The 26,965-nt window shown below is 42.5% G+C and overlaps 1 protein-coding gene across 15 annotated transcripts in view; it reads right to left on the bottom strand.

The window, feature by feature from the left end:
- Positions 1-26,965, bottom strand: part of NFIA (nuclear factor I A) — a 243,631-nt gene that overhangs the window by 100,116 nt on the left and 116,550 nt on the right. For 14 of the 15 annotated variants that reach the window (XM_059478569.1, XM_059478571.1, XM_059478570.1 and 11 more), the window contains exon 3: positions 8,223-8,288. The exons of the other annotated variant lie outside the window; for it this stretch is intronic. In XM_059478569.1, the coding sequence (XP_059334552.1) occupies positions 8,223-8,288 (66 nt within the window). The remainder of the gene's footprint in view (positions 1-8,222; positions 8,289-26,965) is intronic. 15 annotated transcript variants of the gene reach the window in all.

Here is a 26,965-nt window from a genome sequence, read left to right as displayed (position 1 = left end):
GATAAACCCAAGAATCTGCAATATGTGCAGACATATGGGATTTTTCTGAGTGTGCAAACCAAGTATGAGTATGAAGGTCTGGATCCATTTGAAAGCAAACCACCTTGTACCTGTAAAACCACAAGATTCATAAAGGCACTACGCCACAGACAGAAACCAGAGGAAGGTGTGAAAAAATGACACACATTTCCATAGTGTGGAGATATATTTGGAAAGGTCTGGAGGCAACAGAACACCTTCTGTGCTGGTCAGGAAGTCAGAGCAAAAGAACAAAGGTAAGGGGAAAAGATAAGGGAAAGTGCAATCCCTTATCTACACTTGGACATTCCCATCTGGATGAACTGAGCTCTGGCTGAAGCCACCCACTGAAGTTTAGGTGCTGCCAGTTCAGGTACAGTGAAGGGTAGGTGGGAGGAAAAGCACCTTTTGCTAAGAAGTGTCAGACTGGCTGGGACTGGAGTCACAGAGAATCTCTGATGCCTTTGGGTGGACTTGTTAGAAAACAGAAAGACACCCACCCACCCACTGCCTCTGCCTCAAGCCTTCATCCCCTTCTGAGTCCTGCAGGAAGGGAGCCAGTGCCTCCCCAGGACACAGCACAGCTCCCAGCACACATTCCTAACTTCCAGAGGTTTGACCACAGAGGGCAAAATTCTGGCCAGGAAGCACTTCTGATGGCAGGAGAGCAGCGGTGAGCCAGCCTAGTGTGATCTCTGAGAGAAGGTTTCCCACTCACTGCCACAAAGAGACACCACCTAAGGAGATGTGGAGTAATGAATACTTGGGTGAAGCAACTGATTTCAGAGGGGGCTTTTATCCACAGGCCCTGTATTTATAGTTCAAGCCTTTTCAATTAATACGCACACCCTAAAAGAATTAAACTACTAATTATCACATTTTACTGTGGTTCACAGAACTTTCATCAGATCTAGTAAATGGAATCACGAGTTCAGCAGAAGAAGCTTCACTGCGCCAAATTGTGTCAAGGGTATATCATGTTGATAATAAAAGATCACTTGGTTGGAAGCCTAACCTAGAAGGTTGGGGAGGCGTAAAAAGTTCACATTTTGGATCATGCTGCTCTGGTGTGGGCGTTCTGTGTTTTTTCTCTTGGTTATTGTGGAAGGCAATTCTCCTGCAAGTAAAATTTTCCCCTTGTCTTACATTACCGAGCACCAGGGAATTTTTACACAGAAAGGCAAACAGAAAGGTTTGGGGTTTTGTTTTGTGAGCCAGACCTTGGCATCCCATCCTCCCTCCACTAATAAACTCCCCTCTCCACTCAACAGAAATTAAACGATGCCCACACCACAAATAAACTGCTTCCCCTAAGTGCCCAGCTTCCTGGTGGGCAGGGTGGTGTTCCAAGCATCCTTCAGCCTGTGGTCCGCTCCGGCGGCCGCAATTACCCTGACGCAACCCAGCTCCCAGCTGCTAATTAAACAGCAGCTCTCTCAAGAAGAGAGACATTAAAAACAGTTGTAGTGAAAGCTGGTGGTTGCTCACAGCTCCAGCTGCTGTGTCCTGGGGCGTGGGACATGGGCACAGGATGGCTGCCTGCCCATCCCAGCGCTGGCACAGAGCAGGGGGCAGTGACCTGGCACTGAGGTGCCCTCGGGGCAAAGAAAATCCTTGACCCTGCGAAGGGAAGCTCAGGAGTTCCCTAAGAGGCTGCTCCTGGCCATCCCATTTCCAAGCTGCCCTCTAGATGGCCCTTGCTGTCATCTCATGGATAAAGACTCATGGGACGGAGAATGGGACGGAGCAACAGAATAAAAATGCATTTTTGAAAAGACTTAGAATAATTAGCTGCATTTACGCACCTTACCCATTGGAAGGGCTCATTGTTTTTTTCTGCACACACACAATGGGAAATAAAAACATATACTGGAGCCACATTTATTTCTCCTCTCCTTTGCAGTGCTCAGCCACTCCAAGCGCAATGAACTCTTCATGTCTTTCAAGCACTGCTTTGTCATGCTATAAGCATTCATTTCATGCTTTGAATATTTCCTGTCATCCTCGCCTTGCATGAATTTTTTGTGGGAATGCTTTGCTCGTGGAGGTTAATGGTGAGCAGCAGTGGAGACTGAAGCCCTCTGTCAGTGCCCAAGGCTCGAGCACTGCAGGTCACTGGTGAGAGGGGTCTCCAGCCATGGCCAGCAGAGGCTGCACTGCTGACCCCACTGACGTCCCCATTGCTGGCCTGACTGACAGACAGAGCCATTTGCCACCACTGGATTCCCCCAAGAGAGTGCCAACCACTGATAAGCAGGCTAAATCCTGAGCCTACCACAGCACCCACTAAATCCTGGAAATGGTGTAACTCTGCCTCACAGTCTGGACTCAGAAAAGAATATGGTATTATAGGGGAAAATGGTGTTTTCTTTCCTAATAATTCAGATGATTCGTCATGACAGTCATGAGTCTGGATGGGAAATACACCTGGACGCTGCAAAGCTTCAATTCTAGGTTATTATGATTGAAATGCTGTATTTCTAGCTCTTTTTGGGAATGTAATGCAATGAAATAAGATGAAGGAAATGCAAGACTACTATCGCACATAAGCTAAATTTATAGCCAGATATATCTGCTTTTGTTTCCTTGGGAAAAGCTGGCTCAGAGCTGCCTGCAGGCACTCTCAGGGGGTGATGAAACACAGGTTGGACCTCAGCAGACCCTTCTTGGCTGATGGGTCCTGTCAGACTCAACAGCCTGTCCTGCCCAGTCCCAGGGCAGCCAGAAGAGACCAGACCCCACCAGCACTCCCAGACTCGGCCACAGCTTCCAAGCCTGGACAAATTTCCCCACTGCTGTTCCCAGTCAGCACACAACGCGATCCGTAAGGGTGCAAATCTGTTCAGAATTTGGTCCTGGCAAGTTCCAAAGGTGCAAACAAGCTGACATCACCAGGAGCTCTGACTTCAGCGCCAGCGATGAGATTCCTTATTGGAAATGCTAAGGGCTTTTTTTTTAAAGCTTTTTCTGAAGAAAGTTAATTTTAGATTAGTCCCTCAGGCTGTGATAACTCCTCAGCGTGGCTCTGTAAACAAGAGAGGAGAGTCTTCTTGCATTTATAAGATTCTGATGCAAATAATCCCATGAACAAGAACATTAATAAAAGCCGCCGTTACTGTATTCCTGCCTTTGCAGCTGTAACTGATAGAAAACTTTCTCTGCAAGGCTCAGTTATCTCCTGAAAATGAGGTGTTTCAGGAATGTTAGCCATCTGAGACCGTGTGTTTTCTAACAGCACCAGTTCCAGCATGGTGTGTTCAGAGGGCTGCTCGTGTCCTTGCACTCCTCAGGTGGGAGCTGAGGGGCTTATCCAAGGACAGGGGAGCCTCCAGACAGCCCCAGCACCTCCTTGGAGAGTTGGCATCGAGCTCTGTTTTAAATTTGGCTGTGGAATGAACTGGATGTCCCTCAGCTGCCATTTCACCTGGGATGAGTGATGGGGACAGCCACCAAGAGCAGTCACCAGCTCTGTGCTTGGGACGAGGGTTTGAAGGGTGAGCTCTGAGTCCAAGATGCTTCCCCCGGCCCAAGCTATCCCACTGCTTGGAATGCCACATTTGGGAGCAGAAGGAAAACATTCACAGGGGCACTGGGCTCTGCAGCCTGTTAGTTTAGGCTTAGGGGTCTTCCCACACATAATCTCCTCCTCCCTTTCAGCCAAAGCTAAATCACGCCTTCCGTGACCAACTTTGCCTGGAGAAGAAGAAACTTCTCTTTGCATTTGTTCCCACTGTGGCCTTCTCTTCCCCCCACAGCTCAAGGACCAGAAATTCTTCCTTTCTGTTTTTAGGCATGGAAAAGTAAGCATATACTTAAGCATTTTTCTAAGGTTTAATACTCAAGTCCAACCCTACTTAAGCAAAGAATTCACAGATGATATTTACAAGTCCAGTGTAATTACTGCAGGGCTGAAAAACGAGTTCTGCCAGTTACGGTGCATCACTGTTTTTCTTTTTTCTTTCTTTTTTTTTTTTTAATGTTTCAATGAACAATGTGCCTTTCATTTCCTGCAGTGCTGTTCAGGTACTTGCAGCTCAAAGCAGTGAAGACTGCATTAAAGCCAAAAAGCATTTGGTTTGGGCATTACACATTTTTATTTTTTAGAGAAACGCCTCTCCCTCTTCAGAAATTGTTTGAGCAATGGATTTGGCACACATTTGCAATCAGCTGTAATAATGAATGCTGCCCTGCTCACTTGAAATGGGAGAATTCACCAACTTCTTTAAAAAAAGCTCGCTCATCTACAATCAAAGTGCTGTGCTACCATCTCTGAGGCACCAAACCAGAGTCCCCTGCTGGAGAGCAGCTGTCAGAAATGACACAGCATTCTCCTGCTCTGCACTGCACACCTCGTGTGCACCTTTACGCTGCACTTACTCACTCACCAGTGCCACCACATCAAACACAAACCCTGCCTGACATCCCTTCACTGACAGCAGCACCACAGTCATTACCTCCCTGCCTCTCTCCAGGGTTCAGCTCCTCATGGAGCAGAGCAGAATCTGACTCTTAATATTCTCTGAAAGCCAAAATGGCAAATATCCCCACTTTGCAGACAACAAGAGCAAAAGGTTTCCCTACAAAAGTTTAAAATAATCCTACTTACAAAAAGAAAATCTATCTGATAGCTGCTTCCACCACTGAAAGTGAGAATAAAAGCCCGAGAGAGTGTCCACAGCAGTGCTGAGCTGGGAATTCAGTTGTTCCTGATCCCCAGGCATGCAGTCACTTCACTACATCAGACTACCCATTTTGTCATCCTCCCTTCACTGAAAACTAGTTTGTTTATAAAACACAACACCAAACCAGTGCATTTAACAAGCTTTTAAAATCAGTAACCACCCCCCCCCCCCTTTTTTCTTTTTCTTTTTGATTGGGTGAATTGCAAAATCACTTCGTGGTGCCAACTGAAATGAAGCTTTTACATACCATTAGGCAACTACAAAAGTGGGGAATTTTCCACATGGTTGTTCCACCCAGCTGGTCAGAAAAAACCCCTCGTCTGAGCAAAATATCAGGGCATCAAAAAATGTTCTTGCCCTTCAGATGAAGTCACTGGCCTCTTTCATTATTGCCCCTGAAAATTTCTTCACCCATACAACAAACAGAGGAATTCTGGATTTTCTGCCTCTCCCCAAAAAGCTGTTTCCCATGGTGACAGAGCAGCACACCCTGTGTTGGTTTTACCCCCAGCTCCAGCACAAAACATCTGGACCTTGGACTGTCCATGCACCAACAAGCCCTGTCTTGCCTGCATGCTGCATCTCTGCCCTTAGAAATAATTAAATGCTTAATATTTCTGTTAAATATTTGCAGTGGTGACTGGATGGCTGCCTGGAAACTATTCTGGCTTAAGGAAGGCTGAGGGAAAGAGCAGAGTTGGTGTTGAAGCCACCACTAAGAGCAGAAGGTGTCACCACCTTCCCTGTCTGTGATGATCCTGCTCCAGAAAATGAACCAGCAAAACCCACTAGAAAAACACCAGGAGTGGTTCTAAAAAAAAAAAAAAAAAAAAAGCTTTTTTTTTCCCATGAACTTCACTTCAATGAAGGTTAGGCACACAGGCTTTGCAAAACAACACATACAATTTAGGATGATAAATTAAAATCTGTAGTAGGAGGCCTTCTTTTTCAGGGCCGTATAGTTGACCCTTCTGAACCTACATTACTCAAGGTATGCAAAATATATGTGTATAATAAATAGCTCTAGAATTTATGGAGTGGAACAGAAAGGATATTAACAGGCAAGTAGAGAGGCTGTATAACCCTCACAAGGCCTTTAAAGATTTATTTTTTTAAAATGAAGGAATGCATGCATGGAAAAGGCAGCCCTGAATCGATACACTTCTTTGTGCCTTCCAGAAACACATGCAAAAATGCTTCCAAATCTGCCCTCAATCTGGTCACTCCACTGTTGGCATCAGTGGGAATGAGATTATTCACGATTCTATTTTTTCTTCGACTCAAAAAAAAAAAAAAAGAAAAGAAAAAAAATAATTAAAAAAATTTTTTCCTCTCTGTGTGGGCTCATTCCCACTCTCAGTAAAATCAATTACGAGCCTCCCATTGACTCCTGAGGGATTTGGATCAGGCCCTGTGGAAGTGGGTCTACAGCAAGTGTAGAACAACGCAGTTAATATGATTTATTGTGTCCGTTCCTGTGCGTGCAGTTTTTCATTTTCTAAAGGCTGCAGTTTTGCTTTCATCCTCACGTCCAGGAGATAAGAGCTGCAGATTTGTGTTGATCTATGCTGGGTACCCCGGGGCTGGGGGCTGTGTGTGCTGGGAATGAGCTCAGCCTGCCCGGGGGGAAGGAGCCCTTCAGGGCCAGCTCTGGCTCAGAAAATCTCCCACACACGCACTGCAGAAGGTGCACAGCCACTGAGGAGGCTGCTGCTGCTGCTGCTGTGGGGAAAAAATACCCTTTAGTAAAACTGAGGAAAAAAAAAAAAAAAAAAAAAAAAGAGAAAAATCCTTTTCCTGTTTATTAAAAAAAAAAAATTAAAAAAATAAAGTACCTTTTGCAGGTCAGCAGCAAAGTTCCAAGAATTCGCTAAAAGATTGTTTTACAAAGAAGACTCAGGCTCCAAATCAGAGATATTTCATTTCACTAGGCTTTTACAGATTCTACATTATTAAACACTGACATTGCTGCTTTTCAGGGCAGTTCTTGAGTAGCAAGCTTTGTTAGACCAAGAAACTGCAGGGTAAGATGAACTGTGCTTTAATAGCTGAGAAAGAATATTATCTAAACATGAAATAATAACATGCTTGGTGCCTAATACATTCTAAATTAAAATATGATTTAATAAACACAGGCAACATATTCCCCATAAAAAAAAAATAGCAGAATTGGCAGAACAAAAATCACAGTTTAGTCAGTTCTTCTCTTAACCTTGCAATCCTTTGGCTACAAATTAGAATTTCTGTGAACAGGATTGATAAGGGAAATTAGACGCTGTCTTTCAGAAACAACAGCCATGTTTTAAGATGGTATGTTTAGAGATGAACAGCACAAAATCTATCAAAATATGAAACCTTTCATATCTAATGGGAGGAAAACACAGGAGCCCAAATAGCCAAAATCTCAGCAGCCCCATGAGCCCTATGTTCCATGTCCTAGGATTCATGCTGCTAGTTCAAAGGTTTTTAGGTACCTAAACCTCTTTTTCTTTCCTTAATATTAAACCCTAACCCCAAAGCAGTCCAGAGGAAGCCCCTCAGCCTCGCTGTCCTTTGTAGGGGTTTATGGCAAAGCAGTTATTGCTCTGAGAAAGGGAATTCACACCTGTATCACTACAGATACAGTATTTCTACATGGATTTACACACCCCAGAAATGGTGATTCAGGGGCATAAACCCTTCACACAAATTCTCTTTCCTGCAGAGCAGACCCCAAGTACAGCAGATAACACAATCTACATTTACATCTTATGAAAAAAAGTTCTGGTTATAGATAAAAGAAGTCAAGAAAAACTACTAATAATAATCATCCCTTATTCTAAGTCCTAAATATAAGTAACAAAACAAAACTCAGTTGCTGATGGGCCAACAAAAATTGTTGAGGTCTACCTTAGCTAAACACAAAGAGTAAGAGAAGCTGTTCCATTACACACATAGTCATCTTTTCACATACAGAAATCCACTATTACTGAATGATTTTGTTTTCCAGGCTTCTTTACAAAGCAAACCATTGGTCCAGCAGAAGCCATCGCTTCCACTTTGAATGCAGAGAATATGAGTTTTCCCAAAAGTGCAAGTTCTTCTAATGCAGCCACTGCCACTGGAGAACATGGAGAGAAGCACCAAGGAGCTGTGGCTGAACCTCCCTGATCTGTTTTCCTGTTGTATCTACACCCCTGAATATCTTTACTCAAGGCCCAGGGACTGAAAGCCTTTGCTATGGAGGAATAAGGATAAGGGTTGCATACAGCAGGCTCTTTTATGGCATCTCCCTAATTAAAATTAATTTTAAAGGGGGAAAAAAAAAATTCTCTCTCCAGGATTGGACAAAGAAATGCTACTTTAGATTAGTGAAGCAGTAGCATTTTAACTATGAGGAGAGTGCACAACCTATTTGTAGCCAACCCATGTCAATTATTCTGAATCATCTTTTTACCTTAGACATGGGGGAAAAAAAAAAAAATCTTTATAAATTGGGGCTGTTTTAATATCCCAAAGCAGGAGCAGCAGGTAAGAACTTACCATTTTCTGGCTGGTCCTTAATATCAGCTTCACTTGGCTGGCTGGGACTTTCAGATTGACTTGAATCTGAAAAACATAAAATACAGCCAAAAATTACAGGGTCTGCTGTGGAAAATAGATCAGAGGCGCCAGACTTCCTCAAAAGGCTGAGAGTACAAACTGAGGACAGGAGTGTTGCACTAGGACATGATAATGGCAAAAGTCCCGTGCCTAGGTAACACGTTTGCTAGCCAGAAAAAAAGAAAAAATAAAAAGAAAAAAATTTAAAAAGGGAATCTTGTTTGTGGCACTACACAGAGTGCTTGGGGTGTGTGTGTGTTGGCATAAATTAAGCTTTGAGAATCCTTCTTTTTAAAGAAGGCATATTTAAATGACTCTCCTACATGTTTTTTTATAATGCAGCCTCTATGTTGTATACAAACCAGAGCCTTACTCCAACACATAGTAAAGTCTCAAAACATATCTCCAAGCAGGCATAGAAAGGTAACTTAGCAACCCTACATAGTCGTGGAGATTGTTGGCTACACATTTCTGGAACAAAATCTGCAAAACTGAGGGAAGAGCTGATTTTTTTTTGGCGTGCTTTCGCAGTGGTTACAGCACCACAAGATCCCTAAAATGCTCGGTGCTGGTGGTGATTTGCAGTGGGATAAGTGAGTCCAGATACTGGCTGACCTGCTTTAGAACTTGTGTAAATAATCCCACAAACCTCCCAGCTAACACTCTCCAACAAGCAAAATTTATTTGCCTAAAATAATAAAATGATCTATAAAAGGGTGTGTGTAAATATGAGCGTTTTGCATTTTTTACACATTATTAACTCTACTTTATGTGAAGATGATTGCTCTTTGGTCCAAAAATTATTCTTAGTGGAAGCTTTAGTCAAACAGTATTTTCCTTCTTAATTATTTCTGTCACTATGGACTGGGAAAAAAAAGTCCCTTTACCTGTGGAAAAAATATTTTTTAAGAAATCCCTCAAATAACTGTTTTTTTGCAATTAATACATTTTTTTCCTTTCCCCAGAAATTGTTCTGTAATTTGTCGATCCTGTAGAAAAAGTTTTTGCTGTGAAACAAAACTTAGACAACGAAACCTAATGCCTCAACACCACCCCTCATCGTGGCAAACCCATTTTCTGACTTCACCTTGACTTTGCAGAGTTTGGAACTAGCTGTCTGAAATTTGACCACATTTCAGTGAGAAGTCAACGCAAGATCAAAAGGTCACGACACTTAACTGTGATTAAATTGAAAATCTTACTTCTATTGCAACAGAGTCATAACACCACCCCTTCTTTTTCTTTGAGGTATTAATAGTGCTGGAAGAAGCAGTACTACTAGTGACCTTGGGTCAAGCAATGCTAATTTATTGCTTTAAAAAGGTTCCTTGCTTTTAAGCAAATGAAGATTTTAATTACCGCAGAGCACTATAAAGAAAATGCCTATTTTAAATATTCAAATTATATTTTTACCTGCTGACTGTCTGCTTTAGGTATCATTCAGAAGCTTAGAGGACAATCTTGTATAAATTAAAAACTACAAGTGAAAAAAAAGCACCCACAAAACAAAACTTGATGAATTTCAGAATATAACCACTCAGAATATATAGCAAAGAAAGCTTCAGTCATGATACTTCTATTAGAAATCAATTAAATTTCCCTAAAAAGTGATATATACCCAGTATGTCACAGAATCTATTTCCTCTCTTTTGAATTTATTATTTTTAATAATTTTGCCAATGAAGCTAAAGGGGAGAAAAAAAATCCTCACTTCTGCAATTTTGTTTTAAATATTGATCTACTCAATAATCTCTCCCTGAAGCTGAAATCAGTGCCAGCAGATACACTATGGGGGTAACACGCACAGCGCTGTCGTATTCTGGATTTTGGCAAGAAGTTTCGAGTTTCCGATACCGCAAAGGTAGAAACAAAGGTAAAATATCAGGAATGCAAAATATTTAGTTAACGTTCAAAGTCAACATTCAACGGATTTAATTTTACAGGGCGGGCATCAGCCTTTTGCTTATTTTTTAGGTTTTACTTTCCCTCCAGCCAGCCATGGCTCAATCAGAGTTTGGGCTTTATGTTTCAAGTAGGCTCGGAATTCCACAAAAATTTATAGATCTGGAGAAGCTCCTGCTGAAATGTGGGACTGGGAGCGTGTTTCCCTTTCCCAAAATTTTGGAACGTGCCAGGCAGGCGGCGAGAGGGCGGCGGTGGCGGCCGCGAGAGCCGGGCTCGGCGCTGGCACCTTGGCTCCAGCACAGCCCTGCAGCCGGTGGGCAGCACGCACAGCCCAAGCTGCTCCTGCCTTGGGAGGAACAAACAAAGTACTTTTGTCTGCCTCGAGTGCTGTTTTTCCAACACCAAGGCTGGTGGCACAAGAGGGGCTCCACTGGCCGTAGGACGTTTGTTTGCACGCCGAATCTTTAACTTTCTCCCTCTATCGCCACCATGGCGTTTTTCCTAATTCTGCTTCCCCGCAACCCACCCCCTTCTGCTGAAATTAAATATTAATTTCCCAGGGAAAGACAACACAGCTTTAAGCATTATTCTTCGTGGAGAGGCGCAGGGCAGTAAAACACAGGACGAGGTAGAATTAAAGCCACTCAATCCTGCGGTGGGGATCACGGGAGGCTACCGAAAACATGGACTGGGCAAGCGTGTGCTCAGCATTGTTATGCAAGGTGGCATCTTGTGGAAACCCCAGATAAGAAGACTGAGTTGAGGCACTTAGCCAAAATGTTTATATGCAGAATTTTGCTTCCCTGATTTTATTCAGATGCCGCAGATGATCCGGCACATATAAATGTGCCGCCACATGGTTAAGGGATTGGCAAAATCAGAGCCGTTGTGTTTTACAGTCTTGCCTAGGACGAGGGAGTCTTGCTCAGCCTCCACCACTCGCTCTCTGCTTTTTCAGCAGTTGGCACTAACTCCTGTCGGGGCTTTTTTGTTGTTTTGCACATGGAAACTTTCAAATTCCAGTTTTCTGAACGTTTAGTGTTTTGCGGGCTCGGCTACGACAGGAGGGGGAATGTCTGTCCTGCTGAGTCAGTTAGCCAAACAGGTGACCGGAGGAATAAATTAATTTTTCCCCATACATAATTGATATAAATGGAAGATCGTTTTCATAAGCATTTGCATTAAATCAATAAAATCACTTACTATAGAGCAGTTTAACAATTCATTTGATTTTCTCTTTTCTATATATTTGATAGCCACTCTGCAAAACAGTATACACTTTATGCCTATTTTCTTTAGCAACAACACTGCCAGTTAAATTCTACCACCTGCAATAATTAGAGCCATTGGAAAACATACAAAACAAAATATACAGTAGATGCGAGCCCCTCTTGAATCCACGGCCCCCTGTGGCAACGAGTTTCATTGGTGCCTTAAGCTAAGGCTGGTAGGAAGCCAAAGAATCTGTATATTACAATAAAGTGCATGTTATTAAGGGGAGGATTTAAATGATTTCAGATGGAGTTGGAAATATTATAGTGAGGAACCACTATTAAGATTGCTGATTAAAAAAAAAAAAAATCACCAAGGAATCTAGTTTTATGTTTAAGGAAGCTTAACCTTGAATAGCACAAAGGGTTTTATTTGGGGGCTTTTTTAGTTAGAGAAAAGTTAGTGGCTGGAATGTTTAACCCTGAGCTAGCTGGGGTTTGAGTGAGTCTGTGCACTGGGCTCAAGGTTACTGGTCAAGAGAAGCTCAAGCGGATCTGGTATCAACCACAACCATGGCAAACAGGATCAAAAAAACATGTTGAAGCTATTTTACTCTCCACTTCCAAGAATCAATTATGATTAAGGGATAAAGGAAAAAAAAAATACACAAACAACAAAACAGGCTAGTTTTTCAAAGTAGCATTTCCTCTCACGTCTCTATTCTCCGCTCCCTTTTGGATCTGTTCCTTAAGCATATGCTACCTCAGCAGGACCCAGCCCCAGATCTGCCTGATCCCAAACCCTATGCAGGCAGGGACCTTCAGCTCCGGGACGGAAGCTCTGGACTTCTCAGGCTGCAGTTTTCCCTTTCAGCTGCAGCAGGAGCACAGCTCCAGCTGGGCTGCATGGCGGCTGCAGGGAAGCAGGGCTGGCGGCACTGGAAGGGAGCACTCCATTGTTTGGAAAGAATAAAACCTTCCCAGGAAAGTCTGGCCCGTGGACAGCACCAATGTCAACAGACTGACAATGTTGTTCTTTTTTGTAGACCGTGACACAGACGGTGAAGTGTTGTTGCACTCCTCCACCAAAAAAGCCTCTTTTGAGTGCCATGGCACTTGCAATTGCTAAACCACTCCATGGCCACCTGACTGGGGAGAGACGGGACACTTTGTGGAGCACTCCCAAAAACACACTGTGTTTTCCAGGGCAGGCTGAATCCAGCCTGGAATTCACTGGGATGGCAGTGACCCTCCTCATTGTCTGCTGGTTTGCGCAGACCCAGTGAGTGGGTGCCAAGACAATTTTTTACCTCTGCAGAGCAGCTCCCCAGCAGAACGTGAGCCTCTGAGCAGCCTGTGAGCTACCACAGGTGCAGACACATCTATCCTGGAAACAGTAAAGGTGATCCCCACGTAGTGCAGGAAAAAAATGACCGGCGATGCCAGATGAGCAGGGCAGCACCGCCACTGCCCATGCTGAGCCTGCTCTGCAGTGAAATACAGAAGGTTCCTCTCCTCCACCAGCCCAGCACCTCACAGGAGCACCACAGAAGTGCACAAGCTAAATTTTCCATTCATATCATGTTTTGGGGGTGGGGGGAATACTGTATAATAAACTGACATATTTTATTCAAGTTTCAGAGCCCTATTTGTAATAAAAAATTTATATGGCTGGGTTGTGTTCATGCAATAAATTTTTCATCTATAATTTTGGGCATGGATTCTACCAAAGATTTATATACATTAAAAAAAAAAAAAATTGAAATTATGCTCTTTTATATACAGTCTTATGTGGTGCGCTTAAGGGATTTACAAACAGAAACCAGCACCAGGACTGGGGCTTTTTTACACTCACTTTCCCTTCATTATACATTATAATATAAACACATAGGGGTCACTCCATATATGCTACAATTATTATTTACAGCGATTTTGGTGGCTACTAGGATTTCTTTAAAGGAAGGCCTGGCTCTCCATTTTACTCCAGCCATTGCTTTCAAGTCAACTTTAATAGGGAGTTCAAAGTGCCCCATTATCATCTACCTCACCATCACACATGTACACGCCAGCACCAGATTCCCAGTTTTATTCCATACCCCTGCACTGTACACTCCATCCCACGGCTCCCCAACGAGGTTCTGCACTGGTAAAATCCCTGTGGTGCCAGCCTGGTTTTTCTTTTTTATAAGGCGAGGACTCTTAATTCCTGTACACTGGGAAAGAGATTATCTTTGATAATGGAAATGTAAATCAAAGCTTGCTGTTGTTTATTCCAGACAGACATTTGTGTGTTAAGTCTGTTTATCAGGCAACACTTTGTCTAAGCCAGGAAGTAGTCAGCCTTTGTAACAAGATGTATGCAAATGATTTTCCCATCAGCCCCTGCCACAAAACTTTTGTGGCAAAAAAAACCCCCCTCCTTGTTACTTCACCAGTAAGACGCTCCTAAGCTACCCCGTAAGCAGACTAGCAACAAAACAGCCAGCTAGACTATGCTGATGAGTTTGAATGAGCCCAAAACATGTGCCCACAGTCTGTTGCTCGGTATTGTAAGCAGACTTTGTGTATTACATCTGTTTATCAGGCAACACTCTGTCTGCTGGGCCGGCTTTGTACCAAGGTGGACGCAAACAAAGATCTCCAAAACTCCCTCCCTAACTTTTTTTTTGGCTGCAGAAATTCCCCCTCACTTCCCTCCTTGCTGGGAATAAGAAGGCGAAACTTCACCGAGACCCTAAAGCTGTATCAAAATGGTTTCATTTTAAATCAACTTTCTTTGTTCTCACAAGCCCATAAATGATTTACTGCTATCGTGTGATAGCCTAGAATGTGGGGAATCTGTGTATTCCCATATTTGTTCCTTGATATTACAAACAAGTATTTGATTCACTTGTAAATGTTTGTTTTTAAAACAGTTTACAGCCTTTGATTCCTGCTTACTGATTCATTTCTGGAACATTTTCTATTTATTCCTTTGCAGTAGCAAACGTTAATTTTGACTTAATTCAAATTGTCATCAAAGGCTTCCTTAAGAAATCCCACAGCACAGATTTTATTTGTTATAATAAAATATTCTTAAAGTAAACATCGTGCGACTGTGTTTTTTTAATTCCAAGAGATACAAAAATCCGTTACCCAAAGGATTCAAATTGGTTCAGCCCTTTTTCCTAGACAAAATAAACACTTTAGGACTTTACTTGTTTGTATTCTCCTCAGTGGTGCTGTATGCATCACCAGCTAAAAACAAAGAAACTTTTAGCTGCTCAGACAAAATGCAGAAGCTCCCCAAACAACGAAGCGGGGGGGGGTGGGGAGGCATTCAGAAAGTCTGACAGTCCATTCAATATAGGGATGATGGCCATAATGCATCCAGGGTCCCCTTGCTAATTAAATATGCATTGGCACAGTTTTGATCGATGCAAGCCATGGATCAGATGACACACCTGCAAAATCTTGAGCCCAGAGCTCCCAGGAAAAGGAAAATACAGGCTGTCTCCTTATCTTTGTTTTCAAAGGCTCTCAATTTCTGTGCTTAGATATCTAATTTAATTCTCTCACCCCTCAGCAAACTGGATTACGAAAGTCAATACTGCCATTGTGCATCGACAGGAACACACAGCTTTCCTTTTATTCAATTTAGCCATGACCTTTAGACAAAGATAATGACAACTGTCTAAAAGTAAGGTAAGGCCTTAAGGAAGACCCTGCTGAGGGGCCCCTCTCGCTTTCCGTGGCTCCTCCAGCCAGGAAGAGCCCACCAAGCCATGGAGCAAATGCCGAAATAAATTTCCCTCCCCAGAGCACAATGACCAGGAGTAGCCTGGCAGAGGGGCTCCCTCGGCCTCCAAGGGCTCTGTCCCACCCTGAGGATCTGGGACACGCCAACACCAGAGGCCAGACCCTCAGGAACCCTTTGCCAAGAGGTGGCCACATCTCCGGATGAAGCGCTCCAAGAGCAGAGCCGGGCTCTTCCACAAGGAGGGACCACGCTGCCCCATTTTCCCTGTGGCTGCTGGGGACGCAGCGAAATGGAAGGGTCAGGAGAGCAGCACCAAGTTGTCATTCCTGGCCCTGGCACTGGGGAAGAGCGGCACCCCCAGAGCTGGGATGGAGCTGGGCTCGCGGCACAGGGAGCCCGCGTGGCGCGACGGCAGCAGCAGCAGCAGCAGCAGGAGGGAGCCGCACGCGGATTTTCCTGGAGCTGAGCTGGAGCCAATGGAAATGACATTACTTTCCAATAGGTCTCGCATCAATATTTTTAGCAGCCTCCCTACAACGAGATAGCATCTTTCTAATACATCTGTAAGGGAAGGAGAGAGAACATGCTCTCAGCTAACGAACAGCTATCAGGCAATAATCCACTTTGCTACCTGCAGATACAGGTTGTACCTGAACCAGTGATGGAGGCATATAAAAATTCATATTGATTGAGCAGCCCAACTCCACAAAATGTGAGCTTCCATGCTGCACAGGGTTTTAATTCTGCAGGATTTTTTTTTAGCTGCATTTAAAAATACACTTGGCATTTCTAGCTGTGGACCAATATTTTTCTCATGTCTTTTTATACAGATTTGGAGGGAAAGATATTTGTAATGGAAAAAAAATATGTGCAAAGTTGGATTGCTAAGTTTCTGTAATCTTGGGAAATAAAAAAAAGCAGCCTATGTAAGAGCTACAAGAAACCATATGGATCAACAAGAGCTGCCCTCATATCCCTAGGAAATATATATTAACCTACATTTCATCATCATAAACCCCAAAATAAAAAATCTAATTAGAGTCTCTACCCTCAGATTCACTTGCAAAAAATTTGCTTATCCCCCTCACAAAATGATTTACAGTACTTACATCCATTTCTTCAGAGTGATTTAAATTTATTGAATCATTTCAATTTTTAGAGAGCTTCCATTTGGATCTGTACGGGTTTCTAGACATATGCAGTGCTCAGTTATTTAAAATTAATTGCAGTACAATAATTTTAAATTGCTTCACACTATACGAATCTCAAGTGCTTTGAAATATTTGAACCATTCTATTTAGAAGCCATCAAACTTCTGAGCACATGCATCAAAGAGTTATTTTAAAAGCCAAAGGGCCGTCCTGATGATCCCAAAGTGCAGGTGAGCTCAGCTCTGGGCATGCTCAGTGCACATGGACCTGGATTTATAGAACAATTCAACAAATTTTGCCCGAATGTCAATCTTTAATTAACAAAAACTGATCCTGTAATAATTTCAAACCACTAAAAAAAATCTAAAACTAGAAAAGCACTGTTATAAAATAATGGCATACATTAAAACTATTATTACTTCTAATGTATATTTATAGAACATCCTTTTATCCTGAAAATTAAAACAGCTTATTAACATTAAACTAAGCTTTACAACACCTCTGTGGGAAAGGTGAGCATAACTATGCCCACTTTATGCAGGGATGAAGGAGGCACATAGAGGTTAAGTGATTTACCTTGAGAGGCACAGTTACTAACCGGAGTAAAAAGCACAGGGCTGGGCTCCTGAGCTCTGGATAATAAAGTCTCCCTCCCACCAAAGCAGCCATTACAATGGCAATGGCAGAGCCCACTTAGGAAGCCTTCAACTACCTTATGTAGAAAATTATTTGGTAGAGTGGATCCAAAGTCACCTAGAAGGGGATATTTCCAGTCCGCTCGGCTCCTGTTTCACTTGCCTTTCTTTTTCTCATTAGTTATTTTGAAAAACAAGAAATCATCTCTCTCCAGAGTATTTTCTATCTCAGTTTAACAACAACAATAGTATATAGGGTGACTAAAGAGCTGGTTTTGCAATGCCTGACTTCATCTACAAAGGCAAGTGGAGATGAGCCTGTGTGATGGGCAGATCTGGTAGCTTTGGTCAAAGACCCTCCATTCTGCTTTTGTGCGGTTTTACCCTGGTGAGAAAACCACCATCAGCAAAGCAGGATTATGTCCACCATATGGTGAGACTCCATTGGCGATCGTACAGCCACCCAATTAATCTCTATCCCCCACCATCCCCTTGTTATTTATTTATTGTGACAAACTCATCCTTCTGGGACCCTGGGCGGGGAGCAGCGTATTCCCAGGCTATTGGCGTCAGTGCCCATCCTCATCCTTTATCCCGAGCAGGAGCTGGCGAGCTGGTGCCTTTCCTCCGGCCAAGGCGCGCCGTGCTGCAAGGTCACGCCCAAGGAGGATCTCTGGATTTTCTGGAGCAGATTTTTTTTTCAAAACTGCCTCCATCAGAAAGCCAAATAAGCCCTTGACAACAAGCACACGCTTCACAAACTGCTGTCCAGAGCTGGCCATTCTAGCGGCACACGGATAGCCACGCTGCTCGTGGGGACCATCAGCGTGCTCCTACATTTCAGTCCGTGCCTGTTCCCAAGGTCTCTCCACAGCCTCAGCCATTCCAGGCTTCATCAGCCAGCAAAAACAAAGAAAAGCCTTCACCACACCAACGAACTGGGCACGAGCCCCAGCCTCCTCCTTTTTCAATCTCTCCCGCTTCTCTTTCCTCGAAAGGACAAGTGCAACATTTTCCTATGATGAACCAAAAACTCAACTAGGAATCTGTACATCCAACAGAGTGAAGAATACTTAAAAAGAACTAATATCTCAAAGAATGGGCCCATTTTCCCTATTCAGGATGATTCTGTTTCACACAGGGAAAAACAATGTTGATGATAAAAATATGTGTGGCTATTTCAGAAATAAACAAAAGATGAACTAATATTCCATGGAGATTCTGTCAATAGCAGATTAATAACAAGTTACAGATGAGGCAGTCTAAGCAAAGTTTAGGTACTATTTTTTTATTGTGGATCTACACTTGCAGTCCTGTTTTCACAACTCTTTTATTTTGATGTACCTGACACTTTTCCTCTTGGCTCCCATTTCAGTCCCTCTTAAGTACATATTTGGTTGTAGTGGCCAAATTTTTTTTTCTTTTTTCTTTTTTTTTTTTTTTTTTTTCTGGCAGATGTCTTTTCCTTGTTCTGTGCACTGCAAGGAGTTCAACGTGGCATGTGAAAAATTTCCATTTCAGGTTTTCTTAAGCTATATACAAAATTAAACTGCTGGCAAAAATACATAGATATATAAAATTGTACAGCAGAAAAAGCTGCTCGATAGCTCCCTTTTTTTCCCTTCCTCCTTTCCTTTTGCCTCTTTTTCCCCCCAAAATAATTGCAGAAATACTGCCATCAGCCCAAAGCCTTTCTCCAAGTGTAAAGTCAGAGGGTTCTGCCCACAAAGAATTGCCACTGACTGTTGCTCTGTGGATCTGTTTCTACTCTCACAATATTGTAGACTGCGAAGGAGAACTGAGAATTACCATAAAAATCGGGACGTGTTTTGTTGCATCAGTATCATGTTGGCATCAACACCACAGACTCGGGCAGAAAAAAAAGCAGCCTTTTGGTAGGCAGCCTACTTGGTCTGTGTTTCTGCTGTGTTTGTAAGCCATGCAAGTGGAAGAGAAAGTTAAAACTTGGAGAGAAGGAACATCCTGCAGGCTCGGCATGAGTAACAGCAAAATCTGAGGTCCAACCACCATAAATCATGGAGAATTGGAATTATATCTACACCTCAAAGGACACTGGATCACTATAAATACAGAAAAGGGTTGGGTGTATATATAGTTGGCCCCTAAAAAAAATATTCAGCATAATGTGTTGACTCTGAAAATGCATCCTAAAATCCATTTTCACTGGGTCCCAATGCCGCAAGTTCGTATTTTGAGGAAGGAATTTAAAACCAGAAAAGTCCAGAGCTCTCCAAACCCGTAACTACACTGCGTAGACGAAATTTTAATCAAACTTTTAAAGCCATGGTTATGATCTGATGAACAGACAGCTTGACTTGATTACATTTTTAAGTTTCAGTTTCTATTTCTGTTTTAAGATGAAAAAGATCATAGAGTGTCAGAAATTTGAATACTGAATAGCAAAAGCTCTTGCAGGTTTAGAAAGCATATAGAAAAGCTGGCAAAAGAAAACGCTATTCCATTGCCACCATCTGCTTTCTGGCATATTGAAGAAACTTTACTAACAGCAACATTTTCTTGCATTAGAATATCTGCTAATTAGTTTTGTTGTAATTTTTTTTTTTTAAATTACCTTTTACACAGAAGGCAAATAGCCAGGTTTTTTGGCTGGCTACACCTTACACCACGTCTGATAACATTTTCACATTAAGTTCAGTTTACCTCACTTTTTTTTTTTCTATCAAAATCCTATCTTTAGCATAGTCAAAGCCTGCAAAAACTTTGCCTTGCTGAGACTAAAGAAAAAAACATCAAACATATGAAGTGTTAAAAATCGCTGAATAACTCAAAGGAAAAAAGATAATTTTGAAGGCGTTTTGGCTGAAATCTATTTTCCTTTGAATTGCATGAGTGTTTTAAAATGTTAAAAACACTACAGAGTGACTAATGAATGTAAAAGAATGATAAAGAGTATGGGTCCAGTTATCAGTGATGTGCCTAAAACAAAATAATTTTGGACAGTCTGCCATGCAAATATTGACTAAAATGTCATAAATAATGTCTGCAACAAAGGGAATCCTGCAAAGGAATATTCTGTTGTACTTAATGCATTGTAGAGTGTGCCTTTTAGCAAGCAGTACGTTACAGAGCCTGAAAACTTCAGTTTGACAAAAAAAAATCCCCCTAAAATTCCCCAGACAAAAACATTACTAATGTTGTTTATTTTTTTTTCTTCAGAAACAGACCTTGCAAAAAGTTAAAGGTGCAGCCTTACATTTGGGAAAGGGTTCACTTAGAAGCTGATTTTCAAAAGAAACCAGTCGTCCAAAAATTACAAACAGACCAAATGTAGCCACCTCATTGACTTACAACTACTCCCTCTGCCATTTTTAACAGGATTTCCACCCACTTCTCTGCTGGCAGGGAAGAGGCTGCTCGCAGGTCTTTGTCAGAATGTACTGAAATCAAATGCAAAGACATTAAGTTGACCACTGCCCTGGGCCAGAGCTGAGAGGTGGCAAAGCTGCTGTTCCAGCACTTCTTAGGGCCTAATTCTGTCTCAGTTCCAGAGTCCGACTGGCTCCGCGTGTAGGGTTAGAAATAAAAATGCAATCCTGTGAGAATTATGGCAGCACACAGAGTGGCCAGGAAGGGCTCCAAACCACCCTCAAAATCACAACATTTTAGTAATTTTACTATTTTTTTAGTAGCACTGGAATATGATGTCAAAATGAGGGAAGTTGCATGAAGAAATCCAGATTACCTACATCTCCACTGACACACTGTGCTATGTGTAATCACAAACAACCCAGTCACTTTTTTTTTTTTTTCTGAAAGTCTACTAAAAAAAATTAAACAACTGGGTCTACACTGAAACCTTCTGCATGTGTTTTCCAAAATTTCATTTCTGAGAAAAATTTCACAGCCACTGAGATGACAAAAAACAAAGATATTTTACATTTCTAAAGCATCTTTCATCCAAGATCAAAGAACAACATCAACAATAATTCTCAAAATACTCCTTTGAAACAGAAGTACTAAAAGGAGTACTATTAAATTTATTTTATCTTTATCTAGCTTGATCTATTTTCTTTAGAAAATGCTGGTTACTGTAGCATCTCTCTAAGCAGACGAGGACTATAGGTTAAGTGACTTGACCAGAAACACTTACTCAGTGGAAGTGATAATGCTCACATTTGGGAGTCAAGATTTCTAAACCTTTCATCCACTAATTAAAAACATATATCAATGTAAACTGATGTAGGGAGCATGGAAACCCCTCAACAATCACGAGGCAAGGGAAGGATCTGGAACCAGCAACACAAACCAGCTGGCAGGACATGCTGTGGCAGCGTGGATGGACAGATCAATAAGTGTGTGACGGTAACAAACCACAAATGAAGAGAATGAGCACACATTTGCTGTTTTTCAAACCTCTTGAAAAAAATTAAGTAAAATTTCTTATCAAAGATGAAAAGCCCTTCTACCCCTGAGCCATGCAGAGAAGTGCTCCCTGCTCTCCCGTGGAGGCTCAGGAAGAGCATGGCTTTTCCAGCTGCACCACAGGTCACCCACAAAAAGATTGGTGGGCTGTGTGGCAGGGTCTGTGGCCAAAGAATTTGTTTAACACAAAACTCAGAATTATTTAAAAAATAAATTACAAGCTGCGTTACACACCATATAATTCAGCCTTTGGGCCAAGATAATTCTTGACATAACCCAACTGGAATTACAGCGGGGAGAGACTTAGCACAGCGCTTTCATAAGGATCCTTTCCCTATCATTGCTGCAATCAGGTCGTGTGTGGGTATAACTGATAATCTCCTGCCTGCTCTGTAACATGGATGAAATGTTATCGACTCTTCTGCCTCGTCAGAGAGCAGCACACGCTCTGCCAGCGTGCACAGAACCCACTGCTGATAAAAGCAGCCCCTGTTTGGAGAGGTGTGCTTTACAGTCCTTGTGGGGTTTTTTTCTGCAGCAGAGGAGCTGTTGGACAATGAAGAAAAACATTTCAGCTCCCCTGAAAGTTTGACTGTTCCTTTTCAAACAATACAACACAAGATTCGGGACATACTGCTGACACAGCAACATGAGTGCCTCAAAGAAACTGTGGGAAATGTCAAATTTATGGCCCTATGGGTGATTGGTGGAAGGTTTCTTCCCCCCCTTCAGCAAGCCTCTGTCAAAAACAGAGCCTCTAGAAAGTTTTTGGCTACGTCCCAGCAAAGCAGAAGGAAGCTGTATCCCACACTTCCCTTGGGACTTAATGAAATATACAGCCTCTGGGCTTCTTTCAATTTGGTCTTTCAGATTGCTAAACCAGTGAAAGAAGGATCCTAGCTGTCACAAACGTCACATGTTTGGGGTCACCTGCTGCTCGGGGGTTCTCATGCCAGTTGTTGACATAATAAGCACCCCTTACACTTTAATTACAATTCACAGTGTGCAAACTCTGCAATCTGCTTTAAGGCAGACAGTCTTTTAAATCAACACTAAATTCTACTACTGTTCGAGCAGAAATGGGAGGAAAAAGATGTCCAGCTGACTGAATAATTGTATTCAAATATTTGTGATCCCACAGAAAAGTAAGCACTATCCAGTGAAAAGAGCAACTGTATTGCCTGTAACACTTCAGAAAGCGTAGCTAAAACTCGGCTTGCTCCTCACAGTCACGCAGACGAGGCACGTGAGGCGTTCTCATTTGATGAGCTCTTTGCAGAGCTCCTGTGAGCACAGACCTGAGCACCCAGCTGTGTTTGTCCTGAGCACGGAGCGGGCTGGACACAATGCCGGACACTGGGATCCCCAAAGGGAGGGAGGGAAACTCTCAAGCCCTCTTAGCACGAATTTCAGCAGGACTTGTGCAATGAAAGCCTGAATGGGAAGACGTGTTTATTTTACTCTGGAATGCTTTATTTAGTTCGGTACAAGAAACATTGGGTCTACTTAAAAATACTTATTATTTTGAGAAACAGATGAGAGTCCTTCAGTTTCCTTGACCACTACCTCTTTTTTAACTATTACTCCTAATAAAGGCATATCGAGACCACCAAACTTGAATAAATTGCACCAGTTGGAAAGGAATAAAAGTCTCCTCTCCTTATATGCTAGAGAAAATCCATTTCAGTATTCATGCATCTAAAAATGCCTAAAGTAAATTATATTATTTACAGGGCCTTGGTTGCATCCACCTTTTCCCATGGAAAGAAAAAGACCACGAGAGGGGATAACAGAGCTCTGGGAGTACTTCTAGAAGAATTTCTGTGCTTGCCCTGCTAGAAACGCTGTTAAATTGTGGGTTATGGATCACACTGTCCACACAGGAAAGGCAGCACAAGCTCCAGCAGCTGCGCTCTGCACAAATTCACCCTCCGTGCTCTTGGGGAAACAAAGGAGAAGTCAACAGCCTGATACAAGGGCCTGTTCCTATTAAAATCAACAGGAGTGACTCTGGCCACAGGAGAAGTTGTCCAAGTGGCTTCTTAGGGAAGAGCAAGGATGGATTTTCACCATGCCAAAGAGGAAGGATCCTTGTCCCTCGGCCGGGAGGGACAGAACCTCCTCTTGCTGCCTCTCGCGGCTCTCCCTCCTCGCTCGCTGTACCGGCGACCTCAGATAAACTCGAAACGTTTTGAAATTATCATCAGACTGTGAAGCACTTCAATGAAAATCTATAAAACAAATTTATAGTGTGCATTCATGTGTATTATACATACACTTAGAACGGGATTTATCATTTAGCTGACCTTTGGAACACTGGTATTTTTAGATCCAGAAAAATGTGTGTTGATTGTACTTCAACCCAGTCCCCTTACAATGTACCAACTCCTTGATATCTTACTACAGGAAAGATAATTGCAATGAATTTTTATATTTCAGCACATGGGAAGATAAGATTAGACAGTAGGGACATAAAAGCAAACTGCACCACATAAAAGATAAGTTTCTGAAAGTTACAATTTACACCAAATGTTACAGATTAAAATGTTCAAAGCTATTTATAGGACCTTGTGCTGGTCCCATTATAGACCATGGGAAGACAGCAAAGAATCAGCTCTACCTTTCCCTTAATCTCTTCCTCCCATACCTAAAAACCCTTTGGAGCACACAAATTATTACTGATATTAAGACTATTACTAATTCCCATTACCACTCAGGTAAGGACACAGGTGTCTCAGCAAACTGGCCCCAAGGTTACATGTGCTGTGCAGACCTCACCATCCAAGAGGATTGTTCCTGCTCTAATGGGATTAACTACAATCTGAACAACTCATCCCAAAAGGTAAATAAACATTTGATTTCCCTCTGCCGTCTGCAGGTGCCACGTTTGCCTCTGTCAACTGAGTGTCTTGTATTTTTAAAATGGGATATTTTTTCTTCTTTATTCCCTACAATTAAGTTGCCACCAACAGCAGCTTGGAAGAAATAAGGAATAACAGCAAGACAGATACATTTACCTCCATACAAGGTACAAAAAACCAGAGCTGAAAAGCAAATCAGAAGTAGGGAAATGCAGTGAGGGAGGCACACAAAGTGCCACACGATTCCCCGACACGCAGCAGGCAGCAGGCGCAGCCACTGCCCACCAAAGGGCACAGGTGCAAGGGCAGAAAAAGGAGCCAGAGCAGAGCAAAGTTTGCAGCAGAGTGCTGGCTAATAAATGACACCCTCTGGAAGCTGTGCTGGCACCCGCTGCCTGCGCGGAGCCTCGCGCTGCTCCCAGCGCCGCGGAAACAAAGAGCGCTCGCCGCGCCAGGCCGCGCTCCCTCCAGCGCGCTCAGGAGGGATTTCTCAGCCACAGCTCAGCCATATTTTCTGCTTTCTTTCTCAAACTTAACCTTCTCTGAGGACTGCTTCTGTGAATAGGCTCAAATTTCAGCCACTCCTGATGAAGGCCTTTACGAAAAAAGTGTTGCTAGAAATGTCTGACAAGGGAAAAGTGATTTTTTTTTTTCCCCTCCCCTACTATACAATTACTAAAAACATACGGTGGAAGAGATTCCGTGCAAACCTGGAGTGTGGTCTGTTTTCCACAAAGACGAGGGAGGAAAAGTTGCAGCCCCAACCACGGGATTGATAAAAGAAGGAGCAATGAAGGAAACTACTTTGAAAACAGAAACTCTGTCAGCCAGTGCAGTAAAGAGTAACTCCATACACAAAATTACATGTAGACAGAATCAACCCTGCTTTCAGGCTTTGTGGGTGTGAGCTGTATACAGAGTGTTTGGTGAAGCCCAATTCATGTTCAAAAGAAAATTAAACCAAAGAATAAGTTTTTAAAAGGAGCCTTTGAAGCAAAAAGCAATGATGTGTGAAAGACAGAACCAGAAGAGTGTATTTAAACACACAGCATAGAAAACAGGGAAAACAGAAATTAGGAAATTAGAAGAACAGTCAAGAAGGCACCCAGCAGCCTTTTCCTGGAACTAGAAGTTCTTATATCTATGAATATTTTATCCAGATTCAACTATCTTTTTCAAGTCCTTCCTATTAAAATTTCAGACATTTTCTACAATAAAATCAGAAAAGTGATTAGAAATGTATTGGTAGAAGATATAAAATTAGTTGTGTGTGGATGTTACAAAGGATCTGGGAACCTTACACCCTTTAGATCTGCTTATTTAACTATTTAGCAGCACAATTTAAAATTTGCATATGACTGGTTTGATGCCAAACCATAAGAATAAAGCAGGAATGTCTCTGTCCTATGAATTTCAAATTCAGGGTTTTTTTAACTTAGTCCTCAAATGTGAACTGTGCTCTCTTCCTAAAATAATTATGTAGCCCATGATCTAGGTAGAAAAGTACATGTAAGACTTTAAAAGAGGCTGCTTTTTTTCCCCCTTAAACTTCCTATCAAGAGTAAATAATTTTGTGAACGTGCTCAGAAAATGGATATTTCATGCTGGTTCCAAAAGAGGAATTTCTTCATTTAGCAAACCCAAACCTAAAAATAAGTGTCTAAAACTGAAAAAAAGTTAGCAATAAACCCCAGTTCCTCATGGCACTGCAGTGCCTGACAATGCTCAGTGATGAGCAAAGTCTGACCCATCCTCTTACAACAGTTCTCTCATCCTGAAGAAGTTCCAAAATAACCTCTGTGATAAAATCAGTCCAGGCAAGTACAGACCCTTCCTGTAAATATCTCCCAACTCTGCCCATTGCTTTTTTGTGGGACAGCTCTGATTTTATGGATGCAAGGATGTACCCAGTCCATCCCAGTGAGTAAGGTGGGAATGCCCATCCTCCTGACTAACCAAGGTATGGGCAGCCAGCCCTCAGCACATCTCTGCAGAGCTCTAGTTTGCCCAGTCTCTGCAAGATACTAATTTTATTATGGCAGGATAAATAAAACAGGAATAGCAAGGTAGACAGAAGACTGCCAGAGGTATTACAGAGTTTACACTGTTATATTTTTATGTATGTGCCCTGCAACTCAAACTTCTGGGCAGAAGCGATGGTGCCATGTAACCCTAACTACAGCCTATGTGTGCAGGTGTGGATGTGTCCCTGAAGTCCTCCTTCATCTCACAGCCCAGAAATCTAACCTGGAAAAAAGAAGAATGTCTTTCTTGCAAGGTATGTGGTTTGGTCCAAATTGAGGGAAGAAGCTGAAGAAAAATAGTCGTTTTAGGTGCCACAGCTCAGTTAATAGGGGCTGAGTCCATTAGTCATGACAGGCAAGCCTGCAATAAATTATGACTGCCTTGTGCTCCCCCACTAGGCAAAATCCTTCCCTGGTTCTCCGCCACTCCTCACTCAAGAGCAATACCCAGGACAGATTCCAGGACAATTTGCTCTGTGCTTCTGAGACTGAGAAGCAAGGACACTGGAGGGGTGAATGCACCAAATATCTGACTTTGCAGCTTTCTCAACCTTACACAGGTTCCATAATCCAAGCAGAAACTCTTCCCATTCCTGCAGCTGCTGAAATGCCTACAGGCTGCTCCTGCATGATCCAGGAGAGGGCTCATCCCTTACCCCTGCACGGGGACCTCACTGCCAAGTCCAGGATCACTAATTGTGACAAAGACTAATTCTGACCAGGATTAATTTTGATCAGGACTGCACCCCTGCA

The sequence above is a fragment of the Ammospiza nelsoni genome, chromosome 9 (genome assembly GCF_027579445.1).
Source record: "Ammospiza nelsoni isolate bAmmNel1 chromosome 9, bAmmNel1.pri, whole genome shotgun sequence".
Classification (NCBI taxonomy): domain Eukaryota; kingdom Metazoa; phylum Chordata; class Aves; order Passeriformes; family Passerellidae; genus Ammospiza; species Ammospiza nelsoni.
This window is presented reverse-complemented; position numbering and strand designations above follow the sequence as displayed.